General features: G+C 46.0%; 1 protein-coding gene across 4 annotated transcripts in view; it reads right to left on the reverse strand.

Moving 5' to 3' along the window:
* Positions 1-2,572: 2,572 nt before the first annotated feature.
* The window catches only part of KSR1 (kinase suppressor of ras 1), a 73,688-nt gene continuing 50,526 nt past the window's right edge, over positions 2,573-25,734 (reverse strand). The window contains exons 4-20 of one of the 4 annotated variants that reach the window (XM_037411686.1): positions 24,104-24,575; positions 22,727-22,731; positions 20,758-20,818; positions 19,587-19,670; positions 18,942-19,003; positions 18,734-18,840; positions 18,254-18,422; positions 16,938-16,979; positions 15,938-15,992; positions 15,157-15,202; positions 13,742-14,121; positions 12,716-12,812; positions 11,798-11,931; positions 11,224-11,355; positions 10,861-10,996; positions 10,371-10,504; positions 2,573-5,529 (exon numbers count right to left, since the gene is read on the reverse strand). In XM_037411686.1, coding sequence (XP_037267583.1) covers positions 5,493-5,529; positions 10,371-10,504; positions 10,861-10,996; positions 11,224-11,355; positions 11,798-11,931; positions 12,716-12,812; positions 13,742-14,121; positions 15,157-15,202; positions 15,938-15,992; positions 16,938-16,979; positions 18,254-18,422; positions 18,734-18,840; positions 18,942-19,003; positions 19,587-19,670; positions 20,758-20,818; positions 22,727-22,731; positions 24,104-24,575 — 2,153 coding nt within the window. In that variant the 3' untranslated portion in view covers positions 2,573-5,492. Of the gene's footprint in view, positions 7,611-10,370; positions 10,505-10,860; positions 10,997-11,223; positions 11,356-11,797; positions 11,932-12,715; positions 12,813-13,741; positions 14,122-15,156; positions 15,203-15,937; positions 15,993-16,937; positions 16,980-18,253; positions 18,423-18,733; positions 18,841-18,941; positions 19,004-19,586; positions 19,671-20,757; positions 20,819-22,726; positions 22,732-24,103; positions 24,576-25,734 lie in introns of all 4 variants that reach the window. The other 3 variants (XM_037411666.1, XM_037411696.1, XM_037411676.1) reach the window with 3 other exon arrangements.

Below are 25,734 nucleotides of genomic sequence, written 5' to 3' on the forward strand. Positions count from 1 at the left end.
TGTGTGAGTGATCCAGTGCCACACTGGATCGTTTTGATGGGAATGAGAACTTGTTTTCTGACAGAAGCTGGCAGGGTGAGCTAGTGATAGGCACGGTGCTGCCACGCGCCGCTTGTGCCTGCAGACCAGCTTGAGCCACTCCAGGCGCAGCGGCAGCGTTGAAGCGCCTCTGGATCCGAGGCAAGTGGCGCTGCCCAGGGAGCAGGCGCTGCTCGCTCCCGCTTGCTGCCCACCTCGGTGCCGCATTAGCGCCGTGCCCCGCATCGCTGGCACTTGGATGTCACTGTGGCCCCGCAAATACCAAACTGCTCTGGTTCACAGCTGGTGGAATATAACCTGTATGATTGAGGATGTGGTGGTTTGGTTTTTTTAAATTAAATAACCTTGTCCTTCAAGTTTAATTGAGAGTTAAATTAATTGTTTCTTATTCTTGATGAAAGACAACAAAGCTCAATTTATCTTAAGCTTTTTATTGTTTGCATATGAAAGATTGAGATAAGATGGATGAAACGTAAAATAGCGCTTTTATAATGCCTTGGCCTGTTCCCTGCCGGACAATACAGTGCTGCCGTTATTTTCAGTGTAAAGCTGTCTGGCAGCAGTGTAACGTTCCTGGGATTAATTTACACACCACAATGTCGCTTCCGCTGTGGAGGGCACAGCAGCCTCCACGGCCTCGCTGGCCCAACTTTTTCCTGGCTCTGCAGGTGACAAGGCCATGGCAGGACCTGGGGGGGTCGGGGTGCTGCCAGCAGCTCTGGCGAGGGCCCGGGTGCCCAGCACCCTGTGGTCCCGTGGGGCTGTGCTGGGGTTGTGTGTACAGCCGGGAGCTCCCGCGCTGAAACGGCCACGGTTTGCTGCAGCGTGCTGGTGCAGGAGGAGACTGGCGGAGCTCCTGCCTCCCTGGGGAGGTGGCGGAAGGGATCGCGTGGGGCAGGAGGGTGCCAGGGCAGCTTTAGGCGCAGGCAGGGCTAATGCGGGGCTAATGAGTGCGCATCGGCCCTGGCACGGGCAGCAAGGATGGAGAGGGGTGGTGGGGGTCTGAGGGAAGGCCGTGAGCGGCTTGGGGGTGGGAAGCACCTTCTCAACATGCTCTAGCGCTTCGAGAAACTGCAGTGATGGCGTTCGTAACCCGCGGAACAACTTGGCCCGTCTTATCCAGGAGCAAAAACTGTCTTTGGTAACTGCAGGTGGACTCAGCATCCCTTAAACTGGCCCCGTGCGCTGGGCGGGGGAGCGGGGCAGGGGCCTGGCGGCTGCAGTGACGGGCAGCAGCCACGAGGAGGCGATCGCACCCCAGGGACCGCATCGTGCGGAGGCGGCCGGGCCCCCAGCCCAGCCCCGGCCCCGATGCGCCTTGTTGCGAGAAGCGGAGCTGGAGCCGAAAGAAAAGCGCGGAGCCCGGTGCGCGGTGCGCGCAGCCAGCCGCGCTGTAAGTGAAGGCCTGTGAGACGAGACTTGAGAGAGGGCACAATACGAACCGTGCCCGCAGGAAAGACACGCGCTTGTATCTCGTTTGTGGGAGGCAGACGGGGACTGACAGCCGGTATAATGGGAGGAAAGCAAATGGGCTCAAAGGCCATAGACTAACAAGTCAGTCTAGCGAAAGCAAGCTGTTAGACACAGCAAGGGCTACAGACAAAAGCTGTGATGCTGATTATTTATTTTCTAATCTTATTTTTTTCTTACACGAGCTAAACCTGAGACTTCTGTCACCCTTTACTTCAGCGTGTTATTTGAGACTTTCTCTGTTCCAACAGGATTTCTAGAAGTGGGACCACTTCTGTCACGATAGTTGCTTATTCTTGCCCAGTTCAGAGAAAGGTTTTTAACACGCACTTGGCTCCCTGCCATTGCCCACCCCTCGGCTGAGCTCGTGGGGCAGGGCGGCTTTGGCAAGCCCCCCCCAGCCTCGGCAGGGCCGGGGCTCCATGCGTGCCTGTGGGCCTCTGTGTGCCGCAGAGGGTCTGCGCTGCCAGTCAGCAGGGTCCTGCTCTGGTCATTCCCTCGTCAAGGGCCGACCCGTCCAGTTCGCATCACCCCATGGCCGTCAGGCTCAGGTGTGGCAAAGGAAACGGGGAAATGGCAGGGAACCCCCTACTGCTGCCTCGCTGTGACAAGCGAAGGGCAGGGAGGGCGTGAGGATCCGCAGGAAAAGTGATGACAGGAGCAGGTGACCTCCCTGCACATCAGCCACCATCTCTGTCCCACCACCTCTCTTTCTGCCTACGCACCTCCCACGGTTTCTGCTCTAAGTACACCGCCCTGAATTCCCAACTGCGATCTGCAGAGGGGTCTCCCACCGCTGGCCGTCACCTCTGGGAGGGCGAGCGCTGACAGGCGGTGTGAAAAGGCACCGAGCGTTTCTCTCTGCTGCCCGCACACGCTGCCTGGCCCCTGGCGTGCCCCTGCTGTCCCGGGTCGGGCTCCGCAGCCCCCCAGCCAAACCGCAGCGGGACGGGGAGCGCTCCCCTGCCCTGCGCTGCGCTGTGCCGGGGGGTCACCGTGGAAATCTGCTCTGTTTAGTTTGGCTACAAGGATATGAGGGGGGGAAGGTCAAACCACACTTCCGTAAGACTTGCTTTATCCAGAGCAAAGATTTATTCACTGAAAAGATTCCTACATATCCAGAATTTCATCAGTATAGAGTGCACTCTTTTCTTGGTTTTTGTTGTTTTTTTTGCTGGTTGCATAAACTAATACAGAAACTTGTTAATACTAACAATTTTTAATTAATTTAATAGCAATTCTGGAAGACACTCAGTTGATAGAAAATATAAAAAAAAATTTTTGACTGTACAAACTTTACATCACATTTGAAAAGAAAATGTGTCCATTTTCACCATATTAGACTCCATTTACATTCACTACTGACGTGTGGCTTCTGTAGCAGCATTGTACAGCCAGCTTCACATTTACAGCTCTGGAACGGCCCGGGCGTTCCCTGCGTCGTGCTCTTGCGCCAGCACTTGAGGAGACGGTCGGTCCGCAGACCATGGAACAGGACAACCCAGCGACGGCCGCTTGGCTTGCAACGCGCTGAGGGTCAGAGAGCTCTGCCCACAGCTGTGCAGCTCCACTGGTGTCGCTCAGTCGCCAGGTTCTTACACCAGCTGATTAAAACAAAAATTCTCCCAGAGACGGTGATCAGTCTCTCCTCTCTGACCTGCTGGGTCCCAGAGGCTGGGTTTTGCTCTCAAGAGCAATTTCTGGGTGTTGAATACAAACCAAGGCCAGGCTGAATCAGAATCCCCAGTCTCATGACTGAAGGCAGGTCCCGGGGGACGAGCCTCCCGCCGGCATTGGGACCTCGCAGCGCAGCAGGGCTGGATGTGGCTCGCACAGCCCCGCACCTGCGGTGTCTGCACAGACCGCGTTCGAGTTACACCTGAGGGCAGTCTTAGGAAAGACAAATGGTGGCATTTTTTTGTTGTTTTTTAAAAATTATTTTGTTTTAATCTGGCTGGTCATCTAGTGCTGTCTGTCCTCCTCCTAGCCAGTCATCTTATTAGAAAAAAATTGAGATTATATTGCTTTCCCAGCGTAGCCCTTGCACGCAGGCACAGGAGCGTCGCTGCTGAGGAACAGCAAGGAAACGCTTTTTATTTGCAGGTTGGGCAACTGGTTGCCACAGTGAGCAGCTGTGGGTGTCCCAGCGTTCAGGACCCGTTTACGCACAGAGGGCAGGGGTAAATCACGAGTAGCGTGCCAACGCTGCTGCCTCCCTCAAGCACGGAGTTAGCTGAAGGCTGCGCAGAACTGCAGGCTGTAAAGTAACAATTTGCATCCAGCAGCAGCTTCTGCCCTTCCCTAAGGCAGGGGGGCTCAGCGTGCCACGGGTGCCCAGTGGCACATTTCTCCTCACTTTAGGTTTGTGTTGTGCTGTTGATATTTAAGCAGTACTCGCTGGGAAAACAAATTCTGCTTAAAACTGCTGACACAAGATTACTGAGAGACAACAAACAGCAGCAAATCTTGAGAACCAAGGGGTGTAGGTTAAATAGAAAGTAGAGTTGGAGGAGGTTTATTTGCTTTAATGAAGGTGGGGGAGAGGAAGGGGGTCAAGAGAGTACCACAGTGCTGCACCTGGCTACCACCAATTTTTTTCTTTTATATCTGAGACACATGTAAAAAGTCACTAATTTGTCAAAATATTCGTAAGAGACTACAACCGACGTGCACATAGTAGGAGCGAAGCTCTCTGCTCAACAGAATTCAGGAATTTTTTCTGCCACTTAATTTCCTACAGAAGTCAGCCGGCCACACCGAGTGCCTGTCACTCTGCTGGCCCCACAGGGCCTTCAGAGCTCCCCTCCCTGCAGCCCTCGCGCCGAACCCTTGCAATGGTGGCGAACGGTCTGTGGGGCTGTAACGTGCTCTAGTGCTGTTGGAGACATGAAACTTGGTGACTTCCAGAGAGCCCTAACAAACTACCTCAACAAAACGAAGCACTGTAAGGACAGAAAGGATCTGAATGTTCCTTGTACCATGAGGGCTATCCCCCTACCCTGGCTGGCAGGAGGCGGCAGAGGAATGTGATTGGGAGGCACAACGCAGCCTCTCTCGATGCTGCTTGCAATTCATTTGCCAGTGGGATGATGCATCTGTTACCTTAAATGCAGTAAGCAGATGTATCCTTTATAACCTCCATCTTACACACTGGAGGAGGGTGTAGTTGGTTATTCTCGTCTTAAAATTAACCTTTGAAACAAGTCTGAGCTGTTGGGTTGAGTCAGGTCCTTTAGATCCAGATGTCACCTTCCTGGCTGTGAGATTTCTCTCATTGTTAAGTTTTCCCCAGAGCAACTGCTCTAGGCCCAGGCTTCTCAGCTTGCAGACTTCAATGTGACCGGCTGCAGGAGCTGGGGACGCTCTGTGTGTGTGGAATGACTTCGCATCTCTGACCAAGCTCTGTGCACTAAGACCTGATTTAATGCATTATTTAGGGATGCCATTTTCCCTTGACTCTTCCTGCAGTGCCGGAAAATGTCTTTTCTTCTACAAATGAAATGGTGATCAGGGCAGTAAGAGTCAAGTCTGCTTGGTCAGTGTTGTAATTCCAGAAATGCTGCTGGTTTAGGGGGCTAGAACGTGTTGTGCCTAAAGCTAAAAAAGTAGAGTTTGACCCTTGTACCCAGAGCTGTAACAAGCCTTGGTTTTATTTTTGCAAAGGCCAGCAAGTCTTCAGCTTCCTATGGGATTGTGTGAGAACAAGCAGCTGCATTGTGAGTTCTGTGTAGAAGAGCACTGGAGTCTTCAGTTGAGACACAGCCTCACGCGATCAGAAACTCTCCTAGCGATAGGCTTGCACCAGGGTAACCCGGAGCTTGGGCCAGCCCTGCTGAAACAAACCTCAGGGCTCAGCGATCAGTTTGGGCAAACCACGATGCAACAGATGGATTTTTACCTTAACGAAAGAAAAATGCAAGCTGGCACTCCAGCCCTTCACGCTAGATGCAGTGCCGTTCTGAAACAAGCCAGTTCCATTTCTCTCAGGGAAAACAAACGCTTTGAGGCAGAAGAGAGCTCCTGTTTAGCACAGACATAAGAAGGAACTAGAAACAGTTCTTTTTTTCAGTGCTATCTGAAAATGGCTGTAGTTAAACTTGATTCACTGTTTATTATGTTTAAAAAAATATAGTTCACACAAAAGTATCATGTAAACATTCTTTAAATAACTGCTGGTGCTCGGGCAGAATGCAGACTTTACAGAGACCGCGGGACTGTGAACTGATGGTCGTGCGGCTTTCAGCTTGGAAGATTCAGTGAAGATTTCTGACGCTTTGTGTAAGTAGGCAGACAATGTTATCACAAGACAGTTACACGCCATGCTATATCTTTTGATTACTTGGTTCCAGGATTCCCAAGCCAAATCTTTCAAAACGCAGGACAACTTTGCTACTGTTAATGCTGAAAAGAGTGGAGAGGGAGAGGAGAAGGGAGAGGGAAAGAGTTATTTATTTTTGATTTTTCTTACACAGCTACAGTCCTATAAAAGGAACTAAAATGGGTTAGCTTCTGATCTCGTACAACTTCACCCAGAAAAGAAGCTTAAGTAATTAAGCAGCAAACACATGAACTTATTCATGCTAACCTCATCAGTGGAAACATACAGCACAAATCTGATTTGCCTCAAATTGGAGAAACAGGGGGATTCTGTATGTACCTATGGTGAGTAGAAGCCCAACACTTGTCTTCAGTGGGCACTGGGTTTCCTTGAAGTAGAAGGGAAGGAAAAAATGACTTACAGAATTTTCTTTTTAAGAGAAAGGGGTGTTTTGACAGGGCACATCAATTGGTAAAAAAAAAAAACAAAAAAAAACAGAAAACAAACCCATTTCCTCCTCTTTATAGACTGTAGCAAGTGCAGAAAGATATCTTTTCCTTCGCCCTTGAACTGTTAGCATAGCTAGAAACATTTTCACTTCAAAATGCCTTCCTACACACATGCACTCAGGTGACAGCAAAGCAGAGCCTGAATACATGAGCTCTTGCAGGAGCCCTTCTGAGAGAATGAGTACGTGGGAGTATTTGTCCTCACTGAAGATGGCAGAAACCTCTCTGGTTCTTGGTGCATATTATCCTCTGTCCCTATCCTCTCCCCTCCAAAACAAGCTATTTTTTCAAAAATCGTGAATCGGTAAAGAATGAGAAAAGACCTTTTCTAAAAAGGCACATATTTGCTGTTACCTACAATTCTGCAAAGCCCCTAATGTTACGTCAGACATTTTGCTGAACAGGGGATGTAAACAGAAGCAAACCATAAAATTCAAAGCACTAGATTTTCCGGGGGAGAGGAGAAGGAGGAACTGAAGGATGCTCTTGCTTTCCTCCTCTTACACAGCATTGTAGCTGGTCCCGGCTGACCGCCGTGGGCCAGTTCTGGACACCACTTGTGGCCTGGTCCCCCATAGGCTAAGGGACTGCGGTCTGCTCCGAGCAGAGCAAGGACCGTCCTTCTTTCCACTCAGGAACCGCACCAGCTTCATCCAGCCCCTGACAAAATTGACGTGGGTCCCAAGGGAGAACTGGCACAAACTGGCCCTTAACTCTTGTCAGGTTGCAGCGCGAGTGGAGCGTTCGGTCATCAGCTCTGCCTGTGAAAATGTACCTGTTCCCTTCAGGCGACCTTCAAGCCACAGTCCAGCCTTAAGGACAACAGGCATAACCTCAGACTGCGACTAGGAAACTGCACCCCTCGGCCTCGCGAGACTTGCAGGACATGCACAAATCGCACCAGTTCCAGGAAAACCCCAGCCTGCTGGGCAGGACACAGCACTTTCTGTCGCTTGCACCCGGTTAGTTAGAGCGCGGATCACTAGACCCTTTCCCGGAGGAAAGCCTGCTGAAACGCTTCAGAAGTGAAAGATGGCCACGCTGTTAGACAGTAACTTCTTGCAGACAGGAGTTGTTATTCAAGCTAACAGCCCACACCAAGCGGAAAAAGGGAGAAATGGAGAAGTCTGATAAAGTGTTGATTATGTCCATGGGTTAATTTCGTGGTTTGGTTTTGCTTTTCTAAATGGAAGGTGATTGTCCAAGTTGCCAGTTAGGATACAACACATGGAAGCATGCAAGGTGGAGCCCGTTATTGCACCAGTAGCTACAACCTACAAAGAAATACGGGAGGGAAGGGAAAAAGACACCATGAGAGTTAGTTTTCAGTTATTTAAAGCAAACCTTTGAGAACTACATATTATAAAGCTTACACCAGAATAAAGCATTGAGGTTAGCGCAGAGTTTCCCAAGGGAGTTGTCAGAGGGGCTGGGAGCATGTCTTAAGCGGGTTTTCAATCGGAGTAGGTCTCTGGCTGGCACGGCTGCAGCGAGCCTCCCGGGTGTGACTTGAATACAACGCAGTTTGCAGGGGAGGAACAACAACTGAGCTGCCTGCACTTTCATTTCAACGAGCACTAATTCAGCTGTCAATGCTGATAATTAATACTGACACTTAAAGTACTTCTCCTCTATTAAATGCTTTGAGCGGAGAAAAAATAGTAATGTATGCAAATTGACATGAACCGCTTGTGGGGGTGTTGGTCTGTCTACCCAGACAAAAATAATTAGGGTAGCTACTATATAAGACATCGTTCTGCAGTTCCACAAGCTGTTCAAGAATAACTCCCTATGGAAACGCTAATCCAAAATAATCACTTGGCAGATTGCTCTGGAACTGAGCATTCTCCTGAACCGACTGCCCAACTGGGAAGCATTACTTCAAGTTCATTTCCAGTGTGATGTTAGAGGACGATGCGAGTGTGCCTGTCTGCAGGGGAAGGTGAGGCAGCCTGGGCTCGCTCTGCTCGGCGGAGCCTGGCTGGGGAAGCGAGCGAGTGTGCAGGCAGTCATCACAGCTACAGAGCCAACACGAGCGGGTCTTATCGTATAGAGAAATGAGGGGAGGCAAGTGCTGACACACAGAACCACAGTGGTGGAGCACAGCGTGTTTCTCTAGAACAGAAAAAAAAAATTTACCGAAGGACATTGCTATCATGCAAATCTCCCGGCAAAAAAATGGCCTTAAGTACAGCGCTCTCCCTTTGAGACAAGGGAGGATTAGTTTAAAAAAAATGGGAGGAAATGTCACAAGTGAAGCTGGATGACTTGAAGGAATGGATAACGGCAAAGCACACACTCGCGGTAGCTGGGTATAGACCTGTGCCTGGAAAAAAGGTTTGGTGTGCTTTCAGCCAGAAAAGGGGAAAAAATTGTTACTCTTAAATTACAACTGAAGGACAGAAAAGAAGCAGCGATTACATGCACGTCTGTTTTTTAGCTCAACTTTTGTTGGTTTCTCTTTGAATTTTTATTTACAGGGAGGGAAGTGCAGCTGTGATGGCTCCGCTGGGGCAGCGAGCCCCGCGCCTCCCAGCTGCGCACAGAGGCAGCCATGGGCGACTCGAAGAGCAACAGCCAAAGGTAAGGTGTGCTCAACCCTTGCTGTACCTTTGTAGAACACATGCTCTGATACACACAGATACCTGTCTAGTGTAAGGAAAACATATCAGACTGTTCTACTTATCAGCGAGTGGGTAGTGAGCATTCAATCTTTGCTGATAACAGTGTCCCTTTGTATAAAGATGAAGCCACAGCCTTGGAGAAGCATTCCGCATTTTAAAGTTATTAGACATCATAATATATCAGGGATCCAGTGCAAGTGTTAGGGAAATTGCACAAGAGACAAATGACTTTGAAGAGGTTACCAAACTGTAACCCCATGCCCAACAGCAACTCAAAGCGTGGTGCTGAGGCCGGGCTGGCTGCCTTCTGCCGCCAGAGCTACTCAGGGTAACAGCGGCAGCAGTGGCAATCAGACAACTGACATAAAACTGGCCTGGGGTGGGGGCTTCAGTCTCTTGGCTCCAGAAATTGTATCTGCTTTGCTTCACTTGATTGTGCTAGAAGTGGACCTGGGAACCACCCTTCTCCGAGTGACAGGTTAGTCAGGAGAAAAGGGGCTGAAAGTTTTAGGTCTTGTGCCTTTATGCTCATCCAGTCTGAACTGGGATGAGTTTCCTATTCTGGTCTGGTTTGTCTAACGGATGTCATGGCATGATGTACAACGGGTGTTTTGAGGGACCTCTTCCAGTTTTGACAGTTTAGAGATGCTTGACCCTAAGACCTTTCTTTTCCAATTGCAACACAGAAACTGACTTTGAAGGTGTCACAGTCTGACAGGGATTTATGCTGACTTCTCATGATTTATCTTTCCTTGGTCCAGATCTTGACATAATTCCAGCTTAGAGATTCAGTCCAACCATTGCCGCTCATTCCTACCCGTCAGTTTAAGCATCTTCAGCATTTCTGAGACACCTGACACATGATTACCACCTGCTTTGGGTTTTCCCCCAGCAGTGAATTATTCGGAGTCAGGACTGCTGCTGCATTTCTTTACGTGCCTGTGGGAACTGGCACCCTTCTGCAAGGAGGGGTGGGGGTGGGGGTTTCTCACATGCTCCCTGAGGAAGGCTACGAACTTGGGACTCTCAAAATTTGACAGTTCCGTTCCAAAGGGAAACGGTGGCACATTCTTTGGTCCTTCCCCTCCTCAGTCAGTACCAGCCATTATAGGGGAAATTCTAAACCCTTCGAGGTCAGTGTGGGCCCTTTCAAACACTGATGGTAAATACTCTCTGAAACCAAACGCAAGTAGTCTGCTGAAGGGACGTGGATATGTTCAAGTAGGAAATGAACTGTCTGAAGCATGCAAGCTTAACTGCGTAATTTCCTAGTAACTGGAAAAGCAGAACAGCACAGTTACTCTCCCGTCAGAGGTTCGACAGCCCCCAGAAAGGCAAAATAAAGCACCAAATCAATCAGCTAGCAAATTCTGAGTGGCGTAAATGTTCTTAACAGCAGCAAATACTCACTCAGCAGACTTCCAGAAATGTCCTGGGTGGGAGAGCCGACGATTCAATTTTGGCAGTTTTTCAAGCATATCCATGAGGGCAGTGAAGCTAGGCCTCTCACTGAGATCAAATGACCAGCACGCTGAGAGAATTTCCTGCAAAGGAGAGTTGTGGCTCATTATCTCCACTTAGTTCACAGGTCAACTGCACAGACCAAGCAACTGACTGAGCACTGTGATTTGTGCAAGCCCAGCCAGAGATGCTGTTTAGTGGAAGTCTCGGGCATTCTTAGCATCAAACAGCATCCTGCATACCAGCGGATGTCCACTCCTCTGTGTCAGATAGGGGCAGAGCCTCAATACCTAACCTGATGCCCCATTCTAATCTGTTCTCTCTCCCGCCCTTTATCCTTAGAGTTATAATACAAGTACAGTAAGCTGCCTCTTTATGCAGCTCCCTGTTTTCCTGATAAATAGCTACATGGCAGGATTCCTGCAACTGAGGTACTTACATTGACTTCTTTCCCCAAACTAACAGTTGCAAGAACTTGTTTCACTCCCTCGCCACTTCCAATCTGCCAGATGAGTGCCTCTGCAGGCTGGTTCTTGAAAGGCCATTCTCTTGCTTGGAGCTCATACCACACAGTCCTGCAATGTTAACAGACAAATCAAGCCTTTACCTGCTCTTAAAAGAAAGGCACAAAACTGTTCCAATTTCTTCAAATAAGCTGGGGAAGGTGTGTAAGGCTGTGCAGCAAATCCCGCCCGCCCGCACACCTCCCACCCACGACTTGTAGCAGGTGAGAAAAACGCGTCCCAGCTAGAATCCCGAGTCTGTGACAGGAGGACGGTGCTCTTAGGGGTTCCTTTCTTACCCAAAGGCATAGATATCTGCAGCTTTGGAGAAAGGCAGCTTGTCTTCGTCCTTCCCAGGGGCCATCTCGCGAACAATCTCGGGGGCCAGGTAGCATAACCAGTCATGGGGCAGCTTCAACTCATTCTCCCTCCTGAGTTCAAAAGAAAGAAGTGGTACAGAAGCGCTGCTGCTTCCAGGAAGCAGCATATGGGCCATATCTGTGCTTCACCTAATGCCTTGTCTTTATTTACTCAAATGTTTTTGCTGACGTTTTGTTTCTAATTTTCTTGCCCTATTAAAAAATACGCATGTGTTAGCCTGACTCTCTCTCCAGCTCATTCTTGGCCTTGAAATTTTGTTTGTTCTGTGTTCAGAGTCCTAGTCCACACAGAACCTCCTAGCTCTGTGCTACTGGAACTGTAGAACGAACTCTGCTTAAAAAAAACCAAAGAAAAACGGTATATTCCAAAAATGTGTGTATGCACTAAACCATCAGCACTCCTCACTTTACTGTGTAATGCATCAACATGCTTCCTTATTTGATCACTATTTTTCATTCTAGAAGTGGACCAAGTATTGAAACCTTCACTTACCTTCCTTCCTGAACCACACCCGAAATTCCAAATAATCCAAAGTCAGTGATCACAACTTTCCCATTGTCATAGAAAACATTCTTGGATTTCAGATCTTTATGTACAATCCCCTTTGCGTGAAGATACCCCATGCCCTGGGAAATATACGCAGAGATGTAAGTTTGTTGGGTTCTTTGTTATTTACAAGCCTCTATCTCTGGGACACTTTACTTTCTAATACAGGTTAACTCTCATTACTCCAGCATAAATTATTAATTGGAAGTGGGGACACGGCAGCTGTCTGACTTGTACAGGAAGGGTGCAAGGGAAGTCTGCAAGGGAGCAGATCTTGGTTTAGCGCTCAACTTCCAAATTGCTTTTCATCCTTTACTAGTAGGGCTGCTGGAAGGGTACTCTTAGTTGAAGCATCAAGCGGCTGTGGACTTGGCAACCCTGATGAAGTCTGTACGTGTCAGAACAATGAACAACTGACACAAGTTTGCTCACTAAATTCACAGGATATTTCTGCCAGCAAAGAAAAGAGCAGCTTCAGAAATGCTTCTTCAGCTGAGAAATACTGAAAGCAAGCACAGACACTGTGCTGATCTGGGAGAAAATGCCATCTACTTCAGAATGCATTAATTTAGTTGCAGTTACTATAATAAAGAGACCTGGGAAGGAAACCTATCCTGCATACCTTTCTTCATTACTCCCTTTATCTAAATTCTCCCTCCCCAGCCCCTTACTGACAAGCAAAAGGTCTCTTTCTGTCCTTACAGGCCCCTACCTTACTGCCCACTAAATTAGCCCTTTTTTCCAGCCAACTTGGAGCATCTCCTGCTGCAACACCCTGTTGGGCTATTGAGGCTTCCACAACCGCTCCAGCTGTGCAGCCCCTAAGCCCTTGCTGAGGCCCCCGTTGGCATAGCGTACCCTTACCTTAATGATCTCCTGTGCTATCTGCCTGGTTTTGTTAATGTCCAGGGATATCTTGGGGTCCCTTACAAACGAGTGAAGCGTCCTTCCTTTGCAGAAGCTACAGGAAAGAGGAACAACAATCCTTAAAAAGGTCTTTAAAATACTGGAGGAGAGTAAGAATGTAATACTGGATGATCAGTTGTTTCTTTTATCACACTGACAGAATCCCAGCCCTCCTCCCCTGCTGAAAAACACCATTTTGAAGAACTTTAAGGACCCCGTTGATTTGCATCTGTGTGGGTGTACACGTTTAGGAGACCTGTTCTTAAAGCACGCTCAAGGATACACAAGAAATGCTTATGTATTTCTTCAGAGACCCAGCTGTCGTTATACTGCTCTGACATATGAAGTCCAGTTTTCAAAATCTGAGCACCAGCTTCTGCTGCTGGTCACTTATGCAGGAAACATCTTTTGAAGCTGGCAGTTAGAAATCACCCCGTATGTCCTTGCCAGACTGTGAGGACGGCATGCCCTTGGCCTTACTCAAATTCAGCCTGCATATGAACATCCCCAAAAGCTTTATTGAGGGGCCAAGTGATCCTCATCTCAACTAAATACTGAAAATGGGAGAGGGGAGAAAATCAGTAACATTTCCCCCTAATCAGCAAGTGTCCCTAGGAGGAACAGAAAGGAAGAGGGAACTGTTGCATTGCCAGACGCGCACGTTGGTTTATCATCACTTTGCTGAATTGGAACCATCTGGAAGTAGATGGCAGAGGAACAACCTGTTCCAGATTTTTTTTTCTCCAGCTTTTTGAATGTTATTATTTAAGAATTCAAAAATAAAAAGAAAATTGCCAAAAAATATTATATATTCCCTAAAAGGAGGCAACCTTAGAATCCAAAACTCTGAGCAACACAGGCTGCATCCATGTCTGCCACCTCCTGACTGTAGTGAGAGGTTTATTTTTATCTATTAAAAAAATATATTATCTATCTACATAATATGTATATATTTAAAATAATACTAAGATGCTATATCCTTACCTGGTAATGATTGCTAAATGAGGAGGGTTCATGCATGCTCCCATGAAAAGTACCACATTCTCATGCCGCGTCTGTCTGTAGTTCATCACCTCCTTTTTAAAGAGCTTGAGGTGATCCTGGTTGTTCCCATCTATCTCCAGCAGCCTGATGGCCACCTCCCCGTGCCACTTCCCCTTGTAAACCTTCCCCCATCGTCCCTGGCCAATAGGGTCCCCCAGTTCTATCTGTTCAAAGGGAATGTCCCACTCTTGCAGGTAGACGCTGGTCTGGCTAGGTTTGCGGTAAATCATCCCTTGCAAGTGTGGCCGTCTGCTTGGCAAATCTTCCACCTCATCCTCATCATCTTCAGGTTCTGATTTATTAGTCTCTGCTTCTTCCACCTGTTCACAAAAAGAGAAGGGAAACGTGCTGAGAGTCCCACCTGGAGGGCAGAAGCAGCCTACCAGCCAGCAGCAACGGCTGCTTTGAGAGAACTCCAGAGGCTGGACACACGCATTTGACTACAGCCCCAGAAACACACTGCACAGGACAAAGTCATCTCAGAAGGCTACAAAAAGCTGTATGTCTTCTGTATGTCAGCACACACATGTGAAGACAAGAAAGGCTCTGTCCCATAGAGTTATATTTACAGAACCAGCACTAACGTCTCAGCGCTCCGCATCTCTCAGGATTTGCTTCTCAGTGTGGGGAAAAATGCTACAGACCATTCTAAAAGGAAGAGTCAAGAACCTCTTTGTTCTTCCAATAAATGTGGGCACAGGCTTTTCTGAGATTACTTAAATTCTCCTGTTAGGGAGAAGTGCTCCAAAAATCAACAAGCTTGATCCAAAATCCAGTAATTCCTGCTGAAATCATCAATTCTCTATCAGTTTACTCATCCCTACAGAAACCCATTTCAGCGTTCGTACTACAAGCTGAACATGTGCTTAGGTGCTACCAAAATCACAAGACTTGTGAAGAGGTATGGAAAGGCCTTCCTATGCAAAACACAAGCCCATACTCACAGCATTTGCTTTGCAGGACCTACCGCAAGCTAATCTGACCACTGGTAGTATCTACACGTGCATTACTTGCAGATTTGAGGTCTGCAGAGCTGCATTACGAAGTCTAAATGCACCAGACCTGCGGCCTTTGTCATATAAAAAGGGCTGCATCAAACTGAGCGAGCCAGAGGTTTGAAAAATATCATCTTAGCCCTATTGGAAAAAGTTAAATATTGTTACGAGTACTTAATTGTTTCAGCCTAGCTACAGAAACCATGAATTTTCAGTTGAGATCTTTGCAGTACAAACAGTGCAGTGGAACTGAGGTAAGGCACACCCAGTCGACACACATAATTCCAGGGCCACAACTGTTTCATTGCACTTTCAACATGGCATTTCTGATTGTACAAAAGGGCAAACCAGAAAACCTACCTCTGCTTCACATTCAACTCCATCTGTGTCTGGCTGTTGATCAGCACTAACAAGAGAAGACAGGTTTACAGTGAAAATAATGTTTGCGTATCCACCCGAGTTAGAAAAGTGGGCTGCTACACATGCAATTAGTGGGGTGGAAAGAAGCAAATAGAGAACAGATCTTGATAGCATTATAGTAGGTCAGGGAAAAATACAATTACTGACCCACTTAACAGATAAGGACTTCCTAAGCTTACTTTAGCAAATGACGGACAAAGACTTTGAAGTGATTTTCAATGATAAGTGGCAGGAATTGACTTGGCAGCGGCATGGCTACACTATTACAATGCGTTCCAGTAACAGATACTCCTGTTCCTACTACTGAAACACCTACAACAGTGAGGAAGCAATTGCGAGTGCTGGCAATGCAGGCTAAAATCTTCTGCATGTCCTCCAAGTCAGACCCTGAAAAAGATGCTTCCCTGCTGCTAAGCGTGTCATGCTCTTTCAGTTGTAAAACTACGTAACTTCTATTTCATCAGACCTTTCTGACCTCGGGAATGCACACATAACTGTAACTAGGTGTTAAAGGCATGGGCTTCTTACTGTCCCGTTTAAAGTAAAGATCACGTTCAGCTTTATAAAACTGGTAATACCAGTATTGCCCTTGCTGACTAAAATTATCCTCTGACTTCTCAGGTTGTAAGTTCAGTTTGGATCATAACATAGCACTTTCAGACCGATCTGAGAAGTATCAGGTAAACATAATGCAAATAAAAGAATTTAAAACTATACTTACTTAGTGTCTGCAGCTGTTTCTGGCGGCTGTGCTATTTGTGCAGGGCTGGGAAGTTCTGGGAAAGAAGAAACATTTATGACATTTTATACTTTAATCTCTTACAGGTTAGAAGTTTTAACATTGCAATAGTGAGTATTTGTTTCTTATTCAGGAATTATAAAGTAAACTCAACCACAGACAGTATGATTTTATACTTCATATGAAACTATATTCATCTTTCCTAGTACATACATGCCTGTATACTGACCAAGCCCAGTCTTCTTCCCATTCACCTACTTACCTGTAATGCCTTTCAAGGTCAGTCCTTGTCTGTGAATTACTCACATGCCTTCAAGTTGCCTTGGATAACCAGAAATATCCTTATGAACTAGGATATTTGGTTTTGTCTATACTGCAAGTCATGTATTCCAAATGCACCTTGTCTGCCCTGCATCACCAGTGCACAGGAAATTCAGCTTGGGTTGCAAATCCTTTCAAAATTCAGAGTAAATACCCTGTGCCTGGCATCCTACATCATCAATTCTCCCTTTGGAAACAAACAAGCTGTTTCTAAGGGCTCACGAACAGTTGACTGGGAAAAGTTTGTATGTGCAAATCCGCACGCGAATAGTGTTACACCATGGTGAAATCCCACAGGCAAGAGCCTCCATTCATAAAGATGGGCTCAGCCTTCCCGAACCGACGGTGCCCGTTGATACTTGCCAGGCACATAACCCTAGAGCCAGCCTTTCTGAAGTGGACAGCTGCGTGTAGAATCCCACAGCAGAAAGCCACTGTTTTACACCTAAATATTCCAAGTTTCACCTTAGTATGTAAACCATGTCACTACCTCGTATTAGGAAAGAGAGGTGTGAGTTCTATACTCACAAATATACAAATAAGAGTATAGAACTTTTAAAAAAAAGCAGAATTACTGTTCTTGGGCAGCATGCAGAAGTTTACAAACAAGTTACTTTTTGGCAGTAGAAGCTGGTTAGTAGAATTAAAACAATCAACTCACCTGGGAAGATAAATTGTTGTCTATGCTGAATGTAGTAGGCAGCTTTTTTATTAATTAGGGTTTTTTAAACAGTACAGCAACAAAAATTACCAGGAGAAAAAAAAACAACACAAACAAGTTAGAGGATCATCAGTAAGTGCCCCATATGCATTCAATGAATTAGTCCCAACTCACTGTTGGGAAACAGATTAGTAGATTATCAGCCTGCTTGAGGGGGTGGATTTCTGCACATGCATTTCTGGAGACTGTGACAGATGATACTTATCAAATGAAAGCTAAGTTACCAATAAGCAAACAGTCTGGCGGGAAAACAACGCATTCACACTTCAAGTGGCAGAAGCAAATTTACAGAACCAGGAACACTAAAAGGCAGGCCCACGTAAAGGCTGGTGCTTCGATGCTCTCTCATGTCTTCAGCTTTTTGGAGATGCACCCAGAGAAACTGAAGCTCATGAGCCATCTGCAAGTAATTTTTTTTTTAATTTCAGTGAATTTGAGCAGTATGTCCTAACACAAAGTAGTTGCAGCAGAATCCTTGTACTAAACTGGCTCTGCTTCTGCTCCTTTTGGATAGGCTGAAATAGCAACTTTCACTCACAGATCAAAAGCCGATGTAAAATACAGCAATGCTGAAGGCTAGATGTAGCAGCTATTGAGCTGCATGTGACTTCATTTCCAGATCAAAGGAATTAAATTTATTCTCTCTACGTAAATCTTTGCCCTTGTCAGAGTTTCTTGCCTCTGTCAACCCCGGTAAAGATGGCACATTTGGGTTCTTAATCTGTGAAGTATGTAGGGTAAATACTGCTCCTCCATACACGTATGGCAATAGTTTAAAAGTGAGTGCTGATTGTTGGTTATCTTTTGGAAGAGACTGGTAAAGTAATTCATTCCAGTTCTCATTTTTATGTTTTGCTCTAGCAATCACCTTACTCGTGATTTAAAGCCACTGGTGACCGAACACAGCAGGCAGCATGCATTTTACAGTACAATGAGAAAAGGAAGGAAAAATGATGTAATTTATTTTTTTAGTCCTTTTCAAAAAAGGAGAAAATAGAAAGATCAAATCATGTAAGAAAGGTGCCGACATTCCTCAGTAATCTGTCTTCTGCAAAGGTATCCTGTTGATACCATTTTAAAACTTGTAGGAACACCGTTTTCTTTTATCAGATAACAAGATACACCTTCACACCTCACTTACATGACACAACTGTGTATTCAGAAACCTGCAACTACCTGTGAAGTCTCAGTCAGCCCCTGCTTGCATAGAGGCCTTTCTGGTCTTGGCAGAGATGTCCTGAAAAAGGCAAGCGTACCTGGGAAGTTAAATCGTCCATCCCTCTGGCCCATAGGAGATGGGTTTGGGGGAGGTGTTGCACTGGGAGGGTTGGAAGACTGGAAAGGTGCTGGAGAAGATGGTGTGGATGAGGTTGTAGAAGAAGGATTACTACTGGAGTCCAGATGATTTATTGCTGGTGGATGCTCCTGCAAAGCAAGGAAAGTCACTTGTGAGAAAACAATAAAAAGAAAGAACGAACTCCCTTCAGTGTTTACTGAACAAGAGAGAAAGGAAAGCTGTCCCTAGCCTTGAACACAGCACAGTTCTTCTAAGCGAGCAGGCAGCTGGGGCTGTGGGCAGCCTACGTTTTACAAGGAGAAGACGACACATCAAGGTCTCCTTGCAAAGTGAAAGCTCAAGCTGCCATTCTTGCTCCAAGCAGCAAGTTACTGCTGCCACCTCTCCTTACTGTGGCCTCTCAGACTTACAGACACCACACACTTCAGTCACCACATACCTTTTTCGTTAGTGCTTTGGGAAGAGTTCCGAACTGTGGTTCTGTTGGTCTGTCTACTGGATTATTGATATCAGAAGGGACAGACTCTGTTCTTCTTATTTTTGTTACTGAAAAATGAGAAGAGAGAAAAAAGCTTTAATCAGACTTTTTATTCTTGCTATACCACCAATTACATTGAAATGCTAAAAATTTGTAGAAAATTACTTACTGGGAAGGAAGGATATTCTACAAGCAGGTGCCTCTTTAGTACATTTGTTGTGACATTTTAATCTGAAAGAGACACATTACGTGTTAAATAGCATCTTGTTCTTTCCTAAAAAGAGGAAGCCTACCCTTAATTTGTAATTCTTATGCTAATCTCAGAGGGAGTTCTGGAATGCTCCGGGCCCCAGAGCAGCATACACAAGGATTCTTCATATGAATGTATGTCATTAGACTAATGAAACCATATACATGCCTTAGCATCTGATTTATTTTTAATATAGTTACCTTCACTAATTCTTATCCAGTGGCAGTGAAGCAGTAAAATCTCAGTGATCTGGACTAACAACCCAGACAGAGAAGCAAAACCTAAAATCCTCAATGCTATTTAGGTATCCAGCTCCCACTACAAGTTTTGCCCATGATCAGGTAGGAAGTCTGTGACCAGGAAATAAATTTGGTTCATTCACGTGTCAGGCTGCCAACCTAAAGTGTAAGTCGATGCCAAGGCATCCCTTTGCCAGTTCAGAAGCTGACTTTAAAAATGATGCCACTGCTAAGAGTGCATCGCATCAAGAGATACTTGTTACAGGCAAACTTTAATGAATCAAATGCAAAATTCTTCTGACAAAGGTCATCACTGTGTGCTCACCTGCAGTACTTACACTTCACCCCGAACATCATGCTTTTCTGACAGACTTGGCAAATCTGAGATAACCAAGACTTTGTAGAGAACCTAAATAGAGACAAGAGAGGAAAAATGATGTTAACTGGTGCCTAAAGGAAAAATAATGTTTGTAGGTAGTTACAGACAGGCCATACTTTAGCTCTTTCCGAAATGGGCAAGTGACATTATGGAAAAAACTTCTCACTTTTCTGATCAAAAGCAAGCGAAAGAAGGCTGGCAGCAATGCTGCTGACCCCTTGCTAGTTCTCCACTCCTGGAACAGGGCTGAGAGGTGCTCAGAGGTGTCCCTGACAAGGAGACAGGGCACGCATGAACACACATCTCTAGAAGGTCCTCAAAGCTGCAGCTCAGATCTGAAGCCTCATGCAGTCAAAGATTCCCCAGGCGAGAGTATCACTTCTTTCCATAAAAAAAACCCCTCAAACTGGAATTGAGCTTCACCTCATGAAGCAAGCAAGTACTCTGAGAGGGAGCAGCCAGCACATACTCCAAGTGCAGCTCCGGCTGGTGAGTATGTGATGTCTGTCAGTTGCTGGTGTCCCTCCTCGAGCCAGCAGGACATGTCACGTGGTGCTGGTTATGTTCACCTGAACATCTTTGTAGAACTGGGATCCGATTTGGGGGGTGGTGGTGGGGGTGGTGGGAGTGTTACCCTTTTACCAGGAAATTAAAGGATAGGTTTGATCGGCATTAAATCTGGCTGGCCCAGTTTTGGTTTGGATTTGGAAAGGGGATGCAGGAAGCTACAACGGAGGAAAAGGGAAGTCTATGCTCTTCCCACGTAGGAGGAAAGAGCAGCTTCCCTGTCATTTGCAGCAGTGGAAGTGTTTAGGAAAAGGCAGTGATACACATTTGGCATGCCTGGTCCTATCAGCCCATACACAACGTTGCTACTGCTGGCACACCACTCAGTACAGAATCACAAGTCAATTGGCTTTTGAAAAAGGATTTCAAGTGCACATATTAAAAAGAAATGAAGGTGAAATACATCGTTAAGGCTGAACTTAGCAAATGAGGCACCTGACTTGAAACCTATCTTAAGAATCGTGACTGCTACGAACACACTAAAGAGGATGCTGTCCTGGTCTGACCCCAGTTTTGCTCCTTCGTGGCTCCCACACCATGCGTTGCTTACCTGTGTGTTACGGCTAAGCCAAAGTCTCTTCGTACCGTTTGAGGGGATCCTTGGGAGGGTTCTGATGGAGAACAAGAGATGTTTTAGGGAAGCATTACTTACAAGCTTGCTTACCAGTCTAGACAGAAACAAAGCAGTCACTGTCCTAGAAATGGACTAGTAGCCATGACACTGTTAGTAGCACAGCTGAGACTGGTTTGCCTTCTGCTGTAAACCTACCACACACTACTCTTTCACTTCTTTTCATACGGAGGCAATGTAAAATAAGATCTGGTGGAATCATATTTCTTCCTTTTTTTTATGTTAAATAATTCTGTTTTATGTTTAGGCATTGCAGAAGTCCACCTGATTAGGTGTAGGCCATCCTTAAAGGGGAAAGTCAGACTTTACTCCCAGTTAGTTTTCTCCCAATTGCTTTATCACAAATACCATCACCCAGTTTTCATGCAGTGTCAGTAGCCTTCAGAATATTCTTTTACACTGAAAATCATTATCTCCATTTTATAGACAGGGCCAGCGTGACCCAGAAGAACAAAAGCATTTATGTGAGATCACTTAGCTAGCCAGTAAGTGCAGACACAGACCTAGACTTCAAAAGGCCAGTCCAGCACTCCAGTGGTTACACCACGTAACTACCCAAAAACTCTCAAATACTAAGATTGTGGCATATTTCCTGAATTAAATCGATAGCCATATTGCACATCTGGAGAAAACTCAAATCTGCAAGCGTCAACACAGCTTCAAGGCTGGACACTGTCAGACACTGAATGCTTACAAAAAGCCAGTCTCCTTATTTGACCCTAGATGGCACCAGATTCTTTTTTATCATTATTCCAGTGAACTTTTAAAGGCATCTGTGGTCTTCAGCATCTTAGAACAGGCTGGAATGACTAGTTGCTTTTCCAAGGAATACTGCTGATCTAGTGTGGCCATCCAAATGCAGTCATCTGAATTAATCATAATGCAACAGGTAAAGGAGGTAAATCCTTACTGCAGAATCCCGATGATAAAAAAGCCTGGAATTCATTGGGACTTAAAAGAACCTACAGTACAGATTTTAAAACAGACAATATGAATATATGCATAGAAGCACCAGAATTCTTCATTTTTGTTTGAATTTATTCTAATGCCTTTTTTATTTATTGCATAAATTCTATCACTCCCCACAGATAAATACCCATATTTCTGCTTGCATTTTCATTTTACGATTTTCTTTCTATATTTTTTAATTTCTGAAAGTAATTCCTGAGAATTTTGTTTTAAAGGGCATTAAATGGATGTGTGGTGCTATAATGTCCTCATTTGGACTTTCATATGTTACAAAAAGGTGAGGCTCCTATCTCTCTGCATTAGCTTCCAAGGTTACAGGTTGTGTCTGAGACAGACACACGGAGTAACATCAGGATAGCTACAACACTAAACGGCATTGATACCTTACTGGATAAAACACAGGTCCTAGTCTTGTAAGCCATTAAACATGAATAGACTCATCAACATCAGAGGAAGCATTCCACATTTAAGCACATGCCAAAGCCTTCCTCAGAAGGTTGCAAGCGACCGCTTAATTTCATTAGAGATACTTGGCAATGAATATCCAAAGATACTAAATGGTTAGATACGAAGTTATTTCTAGCACTGAGGCATCAATAACAGCTGTCTGAAGTCACAGACAGGCAAATACACCCAAACCCCTTGCCTTAACCCTTTGTTCCTTTTTATTCCCAGTATTCCTTTTGCTTGCTTTTGTCATCTGAAGAAATACCAGGTACAAGAAAGACCATGTAAATGTCCTGCGGTTCTCCAGTAGGGCGACAGGCCAAGCTCCCGTTAGAGTCAACAGGAACTCGGGGATAGAAGGCCCTGCTGAGGACCTCCGGAGGTTGCACAGGGATGACCAACAGATACCCGACAAGGACACGATCTTCACTCTCAGCAAAGAAATGAAGACAGCCCTGTAAATATCTCTTACCAAACCTAGAGAGAAAAGAAAAAAAAATTTTTTTCAGGTATTCATATTCATGTGACAGGATGCACACTTTGCTAGAGCAGAAACTCTTTCCTGCAGCGTTTGATGTCAGGTTTACAAACACCCCTGGTTTGCACAGGCTCCTGAAGTTGCTGCACAGCCGATATTTTCCTGCGTACAAATGGCAGCCTTTGCTGGGTAAAGCTTCAGCTCCAGCCCGTGAATGAAGTGTACAGGAGCGCATCTGAATTTTGGCTTGCAGATGAGGAGTGTTAATGGGCTCTGCAACTCCATGGAAGTGCCTGAATCACAGAAGTGCTACATTTTCCAATACCTACCAGACTTAATCAACAGGATCTGGATCACAGCAGAACCAGATTCTTATCGCTGAATTTCAAAACAAAGCTGTGCATTGGCCACAGCTGCCTACTTGCTGCATTTAGACATTCCGCAATTTGCAGGTTTTAGTATATAATTCACATGCACTCACAGGGTGGAAGAATGCTGGACTGCTTACAAGGCTACACATTTATAATGAACTCTTTCATGTCAGTCAGCAGGCAATACCATACTGCAGCATCAAAAGCACAGCCATTTGCTGTTAATGCTCATACTGAAAATCTCAACTCCATTCTGAGCTGGGCTAGTTTCCCTTACACAAAAATGTGAAAGGTCCTGAGCAGAACAGGCTCTTCGCACTCTTCCAGGTGGTCAAAGAGTTAGGGTACGTTGTAATGATCCAGTGCCTGCTACAGAATTCGGATGCTGACCTAAGTTTAGGGATAGCCAGAGTCTTTGGAAGGCACTTTTTTTCCCAGTTTCAACTATTAGTTAAATGTTAGATTAATCCCTTCCATCCTGCCTACACAGAAAAAGTGTATCTCAAAGTCTGGATCAGTCCAAGAAAATGTGTAGCCTAAGACTGTTTGTCTTGTTACGGAGCTATAGTTGTCTGTACTGTCATAAATGTGTTTTAAAGCTCACACTAGCAGCTAAAATAAAATGAAATCATTAAAGGATACCAGCCACCTGAACTGTGGAACTTTTAAGGACAGAAGAGAATTCTAGTATGTGGAAATGGCTATTAGAAGCTTGAGAAAAACTGGTTGGGGCCCTTTAATAGCAGCAGCCATCCCAACCCGCCCAGCAGGTGCAATTTCAAATAAATTCAAGTAAATTTCAAGTACAGTACTCTACTAACAAGCAGCTTTTGTGGCTATCTTGCAATATCTCACTGACACAGATTATCAGACTGCAGCGAAACCACAACAAGGCAACTGAACACCAGCTCTTTCACGGTCAGAACTGGAGCACTGAATGCCCTTCGGTACAAGCACAGCCCACCAGCGCTTGAGGGGAAGGAGGAAGTGTCATGCTTACTTTATAGGAGGAACTTCATCTATCCTGTTTCCCAGCTGTGATTCGTGGGACTTGCTCCTTGTGAGGGTTGGGAAGTTAGGTAGCAGCTGAAAAACCTTCCGGCAAGGGGGAGGAGGAGTCCGTGGTGGCTTCAGCTTATGCCGTCTCTTGGCTTGAGGAGTGGTTGGCGGAGTGATGGTGATGGTGTGAGGAGTCCTTGGCGTTAACCTTCCACTGTGTGCGGGGAATGCAAAAGGGTCCAGGAGGTTTTCTGCATAGACAGAAGGTCCGTGACTTGAGGCAAGAGAATCTGAGGACGGGATGGTAGATACTGACACAGAACGCGCCTGCTGGCTGCTGCCCTTGGGAAGGTGCGGTGCAGAGGGAGTCCACGTGGGTACAGAGGAGCAGGGGGCTTCAGTCGTGTTTGCAGAGCTGTTCTCCCGGCGTGCCTCAGAAAGATTCATCAGCACATCATCTTTTAACTCCCCTCCTGTACACCAATGACAGCCACGTTAGCGATTGGTTAAAAGGAAAAGCCAATGTATATACACATACATTATGCTGCTTTGGGCTTTAAGGTGGGGTTTTTCCCTGCTCTGCCCCTGGCCAAGGTGCAAGCCTAGTTTCTCCTCCCCCGACACACACCAGCTGAAGCAACCTTTCCAACGAGAATGGCAGTAACTACCCTCCTTTCCCATCTGTAGCTGTGTATCTCAAAAGCTAAAGTCAGGTCCTATGTTCTAAGATGGGCTGAATTTTAACAGACAGAGGCCCTGCTGAAGAACGTGCGATATACATACCTACCTAAACCAGGCACCCACATCCCAGTGTGAACCTATGTGGGTTTAGTGCCAATCTGTTTAGACAATTCTGTACATCCAGCCTGGCACCCTGTCTGCTTTTAGACTGGGCTGTAGTAAAAAGAGGACACAATTTCCTAACAGCCAACAGAATCGCTAAATACCACTTAAAGTGAGAAAGGCCATTAGACTGGAAATAAGGAATATCTAGGAGCTTCTGATACTCATTTGGCCACTTTTTTCTCTCTCTGGCATGTAACCAGTGCCTAGAACTCACCTGACACCTGGAGTACTGGGGCACTGCTGTTCAACTACAGGCAGCAGCAGCACCCAGCACAGAGCTGCTGTGTTTGTTCAGGCTCTGTTAGATAGAGCTGCACCAGGGACAGACAGCTGGACAGACAGGAACCACCACGTCCTGCTGGATCACTGGTTCAGCCCAGCACAGCCTGCTACAGACCCTAGCACAGTAGTTCAGAATGGTCCAGTACAGCCCGTAGACCAATTCTGGGTACAAACTGGGGGGGCGAGGTGGGGGGAAGTACAAGGGCCTGCAGCAGCCAAGTGGGAACACACAGCTTACTGGGCTAATTTCAGAGGCTTAATTCATCACAGTAACTCTCTGGCTTAATTTTAAGTATGTCCTTAATGACTTACATGAAGGTGAAAAGTCAAAGCTTCAGGGCCTGTTGACTAGTCAGTGGTTGAAAAGAGATCACACACCTGGATTTTTAAAAACGCCATTTCTTTATAATAAGTGAACGCCATTACTTCTAACAATGGCTGGTTTTGCCACAGTATGGATGGGAAATATTTGACAATCCAGGATAAGAAAGATCAGAAAAAAGG

The sequence above is a fragment of the Falco rusticolus genome, chromosome 1, assembly GCF_015220075.1.
Source record: "Falco rusticolus isolate bFalRus1 chromosome 1, bFalRus1.pri, whole genome shotgun sequence".
Lineage (NCBI taxonomy): Eukaryota > Metazoa > Chordata > Aves > Falconiformes > Falconidae > Falco > Falco rusticolus.